Here is a 12,853-nt window from a genome sequence, read left to right on the forward strand (position 1 = left end):
TCTCCCTCTACCGTGTGGGTCCTGAGGATCAAACTGAGGGTGTCAGGCCTCTATGCAACGAATGAGCCATCTCGCCTCTTAGACACTTCCATCTGCCTCGTCCCCTCCCCGCCGCCCCAGATAACAGGAGCCATCACTCGGAGTCTTGAACTGCTGAAGGGTCAGGTTTAATGTCTCAGTCCTCGGGGCCCAGCCAGTCCCCACAGCCCTGCGGTTTACTCGGGTGGGGGCCGGCCTGCTTCATCTGGGCCTTCCGTAGGGGCAGCCCCATCATCATCCGGTACCAATTCCACGTCCAGTTCCAGCTGGCCCATGTAGAGGCCCACAGCACAAGCCCAGAGCAGACTGGCAGCCAACACTGCCCCCACACCAGCCGCCGCACCCGCAAGAGACAGTTGCATGGGCCCCCGCAGTGCGGCTAGGCCCACCGCATAGGAGGCGCCGCCCCACACCACGCACAGGCCACCCAGCAGGAAGAAGCCTGTGGAAGAAGGAGCGGCAATCAATAGTTGTAGGGTCCAGGGTATCCCAAGGGGCTGCCAGGATGATGGATGGATGGATGGATGGGGAGGCTGGGTCAGTATGAGCACAGGGCTGGGCAAGGCCTCTAATGCCAGGTAGGAAGAGGCTGGAAGAGCCAGCGGCGGTGGTGCACGCCTTTAATCCCAGCACTGGGGCGGCCGAGACAGGCAGATCTATGAGTTCGAGGCCAGCCTGGTCTACAGAGCAAGTCCCAGGACAGGCTCCAAAGCTACACAGAGAAACCCTGTCTTGAAAAAAAAACAAAGAACAAAAAAATAAAAAATAAAAAAAGAGGCTGGAGGAGCTCCAGCTAAAGGTTTAATCAGGCAACTTAAACTGTCACAAAGTAACAAGTTTAGAAAAAAAATGTTGGGCCAGGCAATGGTGGCGCACGCCTTTAATCCCAGCACTCTGGAGGCAGAGCCAGGCAAACCTCTTGTGAGTCCGAGGCCAGCCTGGTCTACAGAGCAAGTCCCAGGACAGTCTCCAAAGCTACACAGAGAAACCCTGTCTCGGAAAAAAAAAAAAAAAAAAAAAAAAAAAATTATTGGGAGCGGGGCTGGAGAGATGGTTCCAAGTTTAAGAACACTTGTTGCTCTTGCAGACGACCTGGGTTCAGTTCCCAGCACCCACCATGGTGGCTCAAACTATCTTTACCTCCAGTCCTAGGGGATCTGATGCTTTCTCTGGCTCCATTGGTACCAGGCATGCACATGGTCCCCATACACACTTACAACCATAAAGTAAAAACAATAAATCTTGCAGGGCAGTGGTGGCACACTTAATCCCAGCACTTGGGAGGCAGAGGCAGGTGGAGCTCAGTGAGTTCCGGGCCAGCCTGGTCTACAAAGGGAGTTCCAGGATTGCCAGAGTTATACACAGGGAAACTGTGTCTCAAAAAGTACCAACAACAACAAAAAGATGGCTATGTAGTTCAGTGTTCGGTGCTAGAGCACCTGCCAAGAATCCCCCAGTGAGGAGCTGGGGGTGTGGCTCAGTGGTGGAGCCCCTGCCTAGAATCCCCAGTGAGGGGCTGGGGGTGTGGCTCAGTGGTAGAGCCCCTGCCTAGAATCCCCCAGTGAGGGGCTGGGGTGTGGTTCAGTGGTAGAGCCCCTGCCTAGAATCCCCCAGTGAGGGGCTGGGGTGTGGCTCAGTGGTAGAGCCCCTGCCTAGAATCCCCCAGTGAGGGGCTGGGGGTGTGGCTCAGTGGTAGAGCCCCTGCCTAGAATCCCCCAGTGAGGGGCTGGGGTGTGGCTCAGTGGTAGAGCCCCTGCCTAGAATCCCCAGTGAGGGGCTGGGGGTGTGGCTCAGTGGTAGAGCCCCTGCCTAGAATCCCCAGTGAGGGGCTGGGGGTGTGGCTCAGTGGTAGAGCCCCTGCCTAGAATCCCCCAGTGAGGGGCTGGGGTGTGGCTCAGTGGTAGAGCCCCTGCCTAGAATCCCCCAGTGATGGGCTGGGGGGCGTGTGGCTTAGTGATATAGCGCTTAACTAGCATGCTGGGTTTCTTCCCAGTATAACAATAAATAAGTAAATCAATAGATACGTAAGAGCGGGAGGTGGCAGCCAAGGGCTCAAGCCGTATGAGCCAAGCACATGAAACTGCACACAGAAGTATCTGGGACTCGGCGGTCGAGCCCAAGATCCAAATGAGGGGGCTGGTCTAGGGGTATGGACAAAGGTGTACACACAAGGCAAGGCCCCTTGGAAACTGTCCGAGGACTCTCAGTTTTGAGAAATCGATTAGAGACAGAACACCCAGCAGCAGTTCAGCAGAACAGCTAAAGTCGCGCTTTAGCTCTTCCACTCAGGCAACAGGGGACAGTGTTGATGAAGGTGTATGGAGTGGGGGGGGGGGGCGCACACCAGCAGCGGGGCATTGGAAGAGGGGGCGTTCTCCCTTTGCAGGTGTTACGTGGGGTAAGAGGACTGGGCAACGGAGGGAAAGGGGAGGGCTCTGTACTCACCGTAGGCAGCTTCCCGGCCCATGTCACTCTGCATGAAGGAGATGACCCCAATCCCTGATGCCAGAAGTCCATTTCTGAACCAGGAGAGGAAAGCTGTTGGGGGGGGGGGGGTGGAGCTCTGTATCAGCCAAGCCCTGCCTCCTTGATCGCCTCTCATTCAGACCGTCAAGCCAATCAATCCCCACCCTACGCAGCCACAAGACAAAAATATTCCACATGCCCATCCCTTCTGGGAAGCCCCGTGCAAGCCCCATTCCCCTACCCCTTCTCCCCCGGACATTCTAAGCCCCTTTTGACCAGTGATTGAAGACGGTCTCTGTCTAACCCAGAGGAAAATCTAAAGCAAGAATGGAAGACAGTCTGCGGACGTTAAGTCTTTCCAAGGATACTTGCGCATCCTGTGGCCCTCTCTCTCTTCCTCAGACAAACTTCTCCACCCGGGGCCTGCCTACATTTGTCCACATCTCCCTGCCACTCAAGTCCCTGAGTCCTGCCGAAAGGCTGTTTCCACTACAGGCCCATCCAATGTCGGACTGGCTCCAATCTGTCAACCCACTGCCCTATTTGAGGTCCCTCCCCCTGCATCCTAGATCACCTCTCCCTCCAATCAGCAGACATCTTCTCTACCATTGGTTACGCGCTGGCCCAATCGGGAACTTCCCCATCTTCTGCGGGTAGCCACACTCTTGTTTTATTCCGAGTGCTCCCGTCTGCAGTCCGAACCGACCCCCCTGTTGCAGGCATATCGCTTCTTCCTCGCAGGTGCCTCTGGAACGGTGGTCTCTCATCCATGCAGGTGTAGTGCCATGGGGCTAACCTCTCCTAGCCGAAATCCAACCCCCAATAATCTGTGCTGCACCCCATTAGCCAGGACCCGCAAGCTGGTGCCCTATGTGGCCAGGCTGCAAAATCTCCCACCCTGCGTCTCTCTGCGATCACAAGAAGAACCTGCCCCCGCTGAGCCCGGGCCCTGTTCCCAGCAGATGCATGCCGCACTCTCGCCGCCCACTCCCACGTGCGCGCCCCTCCTGTACAGCGGCCGACCCCGGTCCCAGCCAGACCTGTCTCGTGTGCCTTGCGGAGGAGCCAAGCGTCCGCGCGATCGAGCTCAGACACCGGGGGCGGCGAGGCCCCCGCGCGTGGGCCGTGGCCCGGGGCGAAGGACCCGCGCGCGCCCCCGCTGCGGGGCCGCTGAGGTGGCAGCAGCGACCCCCGGAAGCGCAGGCGGGCCAGGCGCGCGACCCGAGCCCACCACCAGCCGCCTCCCATAGCCAGCAATGGGGTCGGGACTCACGCTCCGCCCCACGGGCCGTTTGTAGGCTGCACGCCAGGTCACTCACGAGGAGCGGCTCGCTGAGTGGTGAGCTGCCCGCCACTCTATCCCAGTACGCAATGCCTATTGGTCGACCCGGCGGTGTCTCCACCCAGGTCTTCTGTGCCGGTAGTGTGTGGCCCACCTTATTTTATAGTTAAGACTACAAATCCCAGAGATCAATGCGTTCCGAGCAGGTCGGCCTGCAGAAAGCTGTGGGGCAATGTCTGCTGGGACTTGTAGTTTAAAAAAAAAATAACTGCGCTCAACAGCCAGGAAACAAAACTTGTACTAGGAGCTTAATGTAGAAACTTTGCAAGACTCGGGCGAAACCAGGGAGTAAAACTAACCAGTAACCTCACTAAAGAGGACACACGACTGTTCTGTTGTATCCCTCTTCAGTTCTTCTGTGCGACTGTTAATAAAGTAAGATGCCATTACATACATCCCTGCCTGACGCTATTTTCGAAACTCTTTATCCTCCACCTAATCTCGGCACTGGGAGTCCAACTGGGCATGCTATTCCATGACACTTTCTTTTTTCCCCGTTCTCACCTTTTTATGCTGCCTAAACTCAATTTACAATCCTTCTGCCTCAGCCTTCTGTAATCCCAAGAACTGGGGTTCCTGGTGCTGTAGGGAAAAGGGGCTGGCTAAAGAAACCCACCCTGACCCTGGAGCCCAGAATTAGGAAGGATGGCTCAGATAAGGCCAGTGAGAGAGACACAGTTTAACTCAGATCAGAGCCATCTCTGCCTCTGTCCAACGGACTTGTGAAACCAACCAATCACAGAGCAGGACAGCAGAATCCTGGCCCTGGGGCCCAGGACCAGGGAAAGAAACACAGCCTGTGTTTGGGACCTGAGCCAGAGAAATGAACATTTTATCCCCAAACCCAGAACCCAGGAAATGTATCTGAAATTAGTACCAAAATAATACTCTTGGCCCCTAGAATCAGAGTCAGTGAAAGAAATGTGCCCTGGCCTTGGAGGTAGTGTCAAAAATCCAAGAAAGGCCAGTGAAAGAAACACAGTTTGGCCCTGAAATCAGAGACACCTCTGCCTCTTGCCCACAAAACTGGCCAATCCCTGGGCAGAAAATAAACTAACCAATCACAGTTGACTCCGCCCCCTAGGTATCCTATATAAACCGCTTTGCCCAGTCAATTGTGAGCTGTTCTCTCTGTCCTGGTAGAGGCAGCTACTCTCCTGGACTCCTCCTTCCCAAATAAATCTTTCTCAGAAGAGTTTTGGGTGAAGACCCTCATTCACTGGTGCACAGAAGAACCTTGCTGGGACGTCCCATAGTGGACTGAGCAAGAGGGAGCTGAACAGAAGAACCTTCCTGGGACATCCCATAGTGGAGTGAGTGAGAGAGAGCTGGTAACACTGAGCCGGAGATTGTGGCTCTCCAGTAGAGCAGGATTGCTGTGTCCTGCAGGGAGAACATTGGCCATCGCACCAGGTATATCCTGAATTTCCCCAAGAGTCAGGATACCCTTCCTTGCTGAAGCAGTTCCAGGCCTGACTCTCCCGAGAAGTCAGAAAAATTTCCCTTCCAAGGTTGGGCTGCTCCTTTGCAGTCCCAGCCATCAGAGCTGTGCTAAACAGCTCCAGGTGTCAGGGACACCTTCAGGGCAGAGCTCTTGTTCTGAGTAGCTCGAGGTGTCCGGGATACCTCGCCCTCTAGGGCTGAACTGTCTCCTTGCAGTATTTTGGTGCTGAAACCTGGGACACCAAACCCAGAGTTTTTGCAGTTTACTTACGGGTGTGAGCAATATGGCTCAATTGTCCATTAAAGGTGAAATATTAACTGCTTTTCACCCAAGCCTAAGATGCATTTGAAACTATATGTCTGTGTGTGAGTATGTGCACATAAGTGCTGGTGCCCACAGAGGCCTGAAGAGGTCCAGATCGCGGGGACCCCCACCCCAAAAGACCACCACAGAGACCGAATCCCATATGTAAAGTCAAAGAGCCTTCATTTCAAGCTTGGAGCTTGAACTCTCTGTCCAAGGCAGCAATGAGAGCAGAGAGCCCTGAGCTCAAGCAGGGCAGGGTTTTGTTTTTTTTTTTATTATGTCAGAGGTTGGGGTGAGGGGATTTCCAGGGTTCAGGACCCTGACTGGCTGACATTTGTTTTTCCCCTTAGATGCAGGCCCTCCCTGGGTGCGGTCACCTTATGGCTTCTCCTGGATCTGGGTGCTGGTGCTGCCTGCCAGTAAGCCTGTCTAAGACTGTCATGGTGGCTGTGTGGTGAAGCTGTTTGGGGCCCCCCACAGTTGGATCTGTTACAAATTTGCACTCGTGGCCAGGCCAGGGTATCCCTCCAGTGCAGGGGACCATGCTGGCATGCTGGGCAGATGCAGGCATGGCGGTGGGGCGGCAGTGGACAGTCATTCACGACCCAGACACGCATCCGTGAGGAAATGGTTCATTATAATAGAGACAAAGATCGCTGGGCAGTGGTGGCACAGGCCTTTAATCCCAGCACTTGGAAGGCAGAGCCAGGCGGATCTCTGTGAGTTGGAGGCCAGCCTGGTCTCCAAAGCGAGTTCCAGGAAAGGCGCAAAGCTACACAGAGAAACACTGTCTCGAAAAAACAAAAAAAAGAAAGAAAGAAAAATAGAGACAAAGAGAAAGATAGGAAAGAGGGAGAAAAGGGAGACGAAGAAAGTGGGGGTCGCGGGTGCACACCTCGTGGGTGGAGAAGCTGAAGAGAGAGAGGAAGGGGAGCGCTTTTTCCTTACAATGAGGCTTTTATGTCAGGACGCAGGGCGGCGCCAAGGGACCGGTCAGAATACTAACATTGGTTTCCAAGGGGTGGGTCAGAATGTTAACACCCAGGGGTCTTAGAGATCATGGTGGAGCATTGTATTTTTCCCCCAGTACTGAGGCTGTGACACAAGGCTTTGCACATGGTATGAAAGTGTTCTACACCTCCAGCCCTTGGTTTAATGAGACACTATGAAGCCTAGGCTAGCCTGGACTATATAGTCCAGGCTGGCCTTGGACTTGATCCTCCTGCCTCAGCTCAGGAGTGCTGGGACCGTAGGCAGGTATCTCATCGTGCCCATTTCAGAACACTCATGGTGATATCCGTCCCTTCATCTACCACTTGAATTTTTTTTTTTTTCCAGACAGGGCATCATATAGTCCGGCCTTGCCTTGAACTTGCTGCATAGCTGAGAACAACTCTGGATTCCTGATCCTCCTGCTTTCCCCTTCAGAGTGCTGGGATTACGGGCCTGCAGCTCTGTGCCTGTCTTCTGTGGTGATGGGAATGGAATGCAGGGCCTGCTGAGCAAGTGTTCTACCAACTGAGCTACAGCCCCGGCTCCAGGGCTTGGAACTCAGGGAGGAAAGGGTGGGCTCTGGAAAGGCAGCCAGAGAGAGGAGGGTTCGAATGGACAGCCAGAGGCCCTGCTGGCTTGCAGGGGACATTCCACAAGAGGCTTAAATGAGAACTGAAAAAGCCAGAGACAACATTTTTCACATTCTTTGGCTAGGGAAATGCTCTGGGTCTGTGTGTGTAGAAGAAAGAGGAAAGAATAATAATCACCCGAATGCCAGGAAGGGTCAGGGCAGAGAAAGCAACACTTCCTTCAAGAGATTGTACCTGTGGCCAGCATGTAATTAGACCTGAGGGGTTTTTGTTGTTCTTGTTTTGAATGTGCATTGGTGTTTTGCCGTGGGTGTCGGGTCCCCTGGAACTGGAATTACAGTTGTGAGCTGCCGTGTGGGTGCTGGGAATTGAACCCCAGTCCTCTGGAAGAGCAGTCAGTGCTCTGAACCACTGAACCATCTCTCCAGCCCCGTAGACCTGAGGTTTGGGGGAGAATTAACTGGAGAACTCTAAAACATACGTCAGCACACTAGTCCACTGCCAAGCAATGCTGCTGGGAGGTAGCAGGCTTTTTGTTTGTTTTTCTTTTCTTTTTTCTTTCTTTTATAATTTTTTGGTTTTTTTTTTCAAGACAGGATTTCTCTGTGTAACCCTAGCTGTCCTGGAACTCACTCTGTAGACCAGGCTGGCCTCAAACTCACAGAGATCCACCTGCCTCCGCCTCCCGAGTGCTGGGATTAAAGGAATGCACCACCACCGCCAATTCACTAAAGAAAAATTAAAATAAAAAAAAAAAGCAAACAAAAAATTATCTAGAGTCGGGTGTGGCCTACACCTTTAATCACAGCACTTGGGATGCAGAAGTAGGTGGATTTCTGTGAGTTCCAGTCTAGAATAGTCAGTAAGGAAAGAATCCTCTGGCAATAGTCACAGTTGATGCATAATCTCTGTGCCAAAAAGAAAGAGAGGATCTTGACTAGGGGCATGGCTCAGTTGGGAGAGTACCTGCCTAGAATCTACCGCCAAGAGGCCAGGACCTGGTAGGCCTTGGCTTCCATCTCAGCCCCCCACCTCCCGGGACTATTTTATGTGGTCACACGCTGATGCTCATTTGGGGAGCAGCTCAAAGAGTTTATGAGAACAGAGGTAAGCATGACTCTAGGGTGACCAATTCATACACAAGACCACTGTAACCCCGACGCCATCGGCAAGGCTGGGGTTCTCCAAGAGCACCGCAAACAGTCCTAACGAGCACACAGTGTTTTAGTTAATCTACTTCTTTTTTTGTTTTGTTTTGTTTTGTTTTTTCGAGACAGGGTTTCTCTGTGTAGCTTTAGAGCCTGTCCTGGGACTTGCTCTGTAGACCAGGCTGGACTTCAACTCACAGAGATCTGCCTGCCTCTGCCTCTCGAGTGCTGGGATTAAATCCCAGCCACCACCACCACCTCCCACCGCCCACCCCGGCTTAGTTATTCTTCTGTTGCTGTGATGAGAAACACCACAACCAAGGCAATTTACAGAAGAGTTTATTTGGACTCGAAGTTATAGAGGGATAAGATCCCATTGCGGCGGGGAAGAACGGCAGCAGGTACAGGAAACTGAGAGATCCCACCTCAGCTACAAGTAGGAGGCAGAGAGAGCAAACTGGAAACTGGGTGAGGCCACAGCAGTTTGAAGCCCCACCTCCAGAGAGGCCCTTCCTCCGTCAGGGCTGGACCACTTCCCAAACAGAATCACCAACTGGGGTGTATGTGTGTGTGTGTGGGTGGGTGGGTGCTCAAATATGCTGGCCTGAGCTGGAGAGATGGCTCAGAGGTTAAGAGCACTGGCTGCTCTTCCAGAGGTCCTGAGTTCAATTCCCAGCAACCACATGGTGGCTCACAACCACCTGTAATGAGATCTGGTGCCCTCTTCTGGCCTGCAGGCAAGCATACAGAAAGAACATTGTATACATAATAAATAAATATTTTAAAAATAGTTTAACAAATATGCAGGCCTATGGTGTGTGTGTGTGTGTGTGTGTGTGTGTGTGTGTGTGTGTGTGTGTGTGCAAACCACCAAACACAGAAGTACAAACATTGGGAAGATTGGCCCAGAACCAGAAGTAGATAGACACATTACAAACGTGTGAGTTTTGTGACCTCTAGGGAAAGGACTCAATTTTTTTTTCTTTTTTCCTTTTGTACTGCTGGGCATGAAAACTTAGGGCTCTGGGGCTGGAGAGATGGTTCAGCAGTTAAGAGCTGAACCTCTTGAAGAGGATCTAGGTTCAATTCCCAGCACCCACATGGTGGTTCACAGCATCTTGGAACTCTAGCTCCAGGGGATATGATGTCCACTTCTGACCTTCATGGGGGACTAGGCACATATGTTGGGAACTTGCAGGCAAAACATTCACACAATAAAAATAAACAGCATTGGGGGTGGAGAGATGGCTCAGTGGTTAAGATCACTGACTGCTCTTCCAGAGGACCCAGGTTCAATTTCCAGCACCCACATGGCAGCTCACAACAGCTCTAACTCCAATTCCAGGTGATCTGACATTCTCACACATATATGCAGATAAAACACCATAAAATAAATAATTTTTAAAAGGGACATTAAGAAAGAAGCTGGGTAGTGGTGGCTCATGCCTTGGAGGCAGAGCCAGGCAGATCTCTGTGAGTTCGAGGCCAGCCTGGTCTACAGAGTGAGTTCTAGGACAGCCAGGACTGTTTCACAGAGAAATCCTGTCTCGAAAGAAGAAAAAAAGAGAGAGGTGGGTGTTTTCACATGCATCGTTTGGCCTGCATGAGGGTGTCAGATCCTGTAGACTGGAGCCACACACAGCTGTGATCTGCCATGTAGTTGCTGGGAATTGAACTCGGGTCCTCTGGAAGAACAGCTAGTGCTCTTAACCACTGAACTATAACTATCTCTCCAGCCCCAAGGGCTATGGGTGTTCTTTTGTTTTGTTTTTTGAGACAGAGTTTCTCTGTGTAGTTTTGGTGCCTGTCCTGGGTCTCACTCTGTAGACCAGGCTGGCCTTGAACTCACAGAGATCCGCCTGCCTCTGCCTCCCAAGTGCTGGGATTAAAGGCATGCGCCACCACCGCCGTAGGTGTTCTTAAAGTCTGTGCAATGGCTCCAGGGCCCTGGTAATTTTTGTTGTTTTGTTGAGACAGAGTCTCACTGTGTAGTTATCTATGACTGTCCTGGAACTCACTATGCAGAGCAGGCTAGCCCCAAACTCACAAGGATCTGCCTGCCTCTGCTCAGTTCTGGGACCTGGGATGCCCTGCCCCCAGTTTTAATTAGTGGGAGGAGTCTTCCTAAAATCACTCAGAGGACACAGTTTACTGCCTGCACCAAACAAGTTCAGAGCAGATCAGCTCATCCATGGTTCACAGTTCCTAGACCGTGTTTGAACAGAAACATGGGTTTGTTACCGGGCGGTGGTGGGGCATGCCTTTAATCCCAGCACTCGGGAGGCAGAGGCAGGCGGATCTCTGTGAGTTCAAGGCCAGCCTGATCTACAGAGCGAGATTCAGGAAAGGCACAAAACTACACAGAGAAACCCTGTCTTGAAAAAAAAGAAAGAAAGAAAGAAAGAGAGAGAGAGAGAGAGAGAGAGGGAGAGAGAGAGAGAGAGAGAGAGAGAGAGAGAGAGAGAGAGAGAAAGAAAGAAAGAAAGAAAGAAAGAAAGAAAGAAAGAAAGAAAGAAAGAAAGAAAGAGAAAGAAAGAAAAGAAAAATGGGTTTGCTAAAGGAAATAACCGCTTTCCATTGTTCACATGGAATTGACCATGATGGCGAGGACCCCAGGTTGCCAGCAGTTGCTAGGTGCATCTTTAGAGGGGTCTGTGTGCAGAATACAGGTGATGGCTTTAGATGCCCAGCGCACTGTCTGAACAGGGTTGCGTGCACAGCCCGAGCAAGCGGAGTTCCCGAACTCCACTGATAGGTTGCTGAGGTATTCCCTACGCTTGACTGCCTCCCTAACCCTTGGTACTTACTTGTTTTACTCCTTCATTCATTCACTATGTAGATCAGGCTGGTCTTGGATTTGCAGTCATCCTCCTGCCTCTGCCTCCTAAGTACAGGAATTGTAGATGTGTGCTACTATACCCAGGTTTCAATTTAAAACTAAATTGTTACTGAAACTAGGAATTCCATCCTTCTGCCATGCAGGAACTGCACTCTCCTCTCTCCCTCTTAAGCTCCACATGGAAACTTCTGAAACCCAGAAATAAAATAATGCCAGGGGCTGAGGAGATGGCGTGGTAGGTAAAGCAATTTGCTGTGTAAGCGTAAGGACATGAGTTTGGATCCCCAGCACCCACATCAATGCTGGACAGGACAGACATGACACTCCACCTGTAACCCCGGTGCACGGTGGCAGACATGGGAGCTCCCCCCAAAAAAGCTGGCCCCTGGGCTCCACACCCAGCATTACATAAGTGGGGCCCGGTGGATACAACAGTAACCTTGGCACTGGAGAGGGCAGGGAGATCAGAAATTCAGTTATCCCCAGCTGTACAGCAAGTTAGAGGTCAGTCTGGGCAATCCTGTCGCCTAGTGCTGCATGCTTTTCATCCCAGCGCTCGGGAGGCAGAGGCAGGAGGGTATTTGTGAGTTCGAGGCTAGCCTGGTCTACAGAGTGAGTTCCAGGTCAGCCAGGGCCACATAGAGAGACCTTGTCTCAAAAACACCAAAATAAAGAGCAGTCTCAAAGTAGGGGAAGAGATGGGAGGAACCAGGAAGTTGACAAAAAGCATCTACAGTCTACTTCCTCTTGGAGGGGAAAAGAAAACAACAAATAACAAGGGAAAGAAAGTAGGAATCGTGGTAAGCTAAGGTGAGCTGGTGATTCTCACTATTTCTCTGATCTCTACGCCTTTCACCCCTATATTTGGCTCTGTGTTTCTTATTTAATAAGACTGTTTAGAAATTCGTCTAAGTTAGATGCCTGTGATCCTAGTACTTGGAAGGCTGAGGCTGGAGCATCACCAGTTAAAGCCAGCCTGGGCTACAAGATCCTGTCTGAAAAGAAAGAAAGAAGATGCATACTTGTGCTTTTGAGTGCTGGGGAATCTCACAAGGCCAGTGCTTGCGGTCACTGAGCTAAATCCCAGTTCTGCCTTTCAAACAGCTGGCCAGGGACACATGAAGGAGGCCGGAGGGTGTGATCACATGTAAGTGGCCCCCCAACAGCAGTGGGTAGATGAAATGACTCCGGACCAGTGCTTCTCAACCTTCCTAATACTGCGACCCTTTAATACAGTCCCTCGTGCTGTGGTGACCCCCCAACCATAAAACTTCATAGCTGTAATTTTGCTACTGTTATGAATCATAATGTAAATATCTGAATGCAGGATATCTGATAGGCAACCCGCCACTGAGGGGTCATGACCCACAGGTCGAGAACCATTGTTCTAGAAGGTCGTTGAGGATGGGAACCCAGTTTAATGGACTCCATGTCTTATGACTGTCCCCTCTCCCTTACCTGAATGCACCTAGGTATAGAGCCTCCACCAAGGACTCAATCTACCGGAACCTTCAGTTTTGACCTCCCAAATTCTAGAACTTTTTGAGAAAATGTGTTAAGCCCAGTCCATGAGTTATTTTGTTGTTGGTTGGGTTTTTTTGTTTGTTTGTTTTTGTTTTTTAATTTTAAATAATGTGTACTTTTAAGAGTTCTGGTTGCTCTTCCAGAGGATCCAGGCTCTTCACC

At 51.5% G+C, this 12,853-nt stretch overlaps 1 protein-coding gene across 1 annotated transcript; it reads right to left on the minus strand.

The window, feature by feature from the left end:
- Positions 1-145: 145 nt before the first annotated feature.
- On the minus strand, positions 146-3,935 carry Tmem160 (transmembrane protein 160). The gene is made up of 3 exons (XM_028854943.1): positions 3,546-3,935; positions 2,485-2,577; positions 146-481 (listed from the first exon to the last, which is right to left on the minus strand). The coding sequence occupies exons 1-3, from the start codon at positions 3,751-3,753 to the stop codon at positions 216-218; spliced, it is 567 nt and encodes a 188-aa protein (XP_028710776.1). The 5' UTR covers positions 3,754-3,935; the 3' UTR covers positions 146-215.
- Positions 3,936-12,853: the final 8,918 nt, after the last annotated feature.

The sequence above is a fragment of the Peromyscus leucopus genome, chromosome 1, assembly GCF_004664715.2.
Source record: "Peromyscus leucopus breed LL Stock chromosome 1, UCI_PerLeu_2.1, whole genome shotgun sequence".
NCBI lineage: Eukaryota > Metazoa > Chordata > Mammalia > Rodentia > Cricetidae > Peromyscus > Peromyscus leucopus.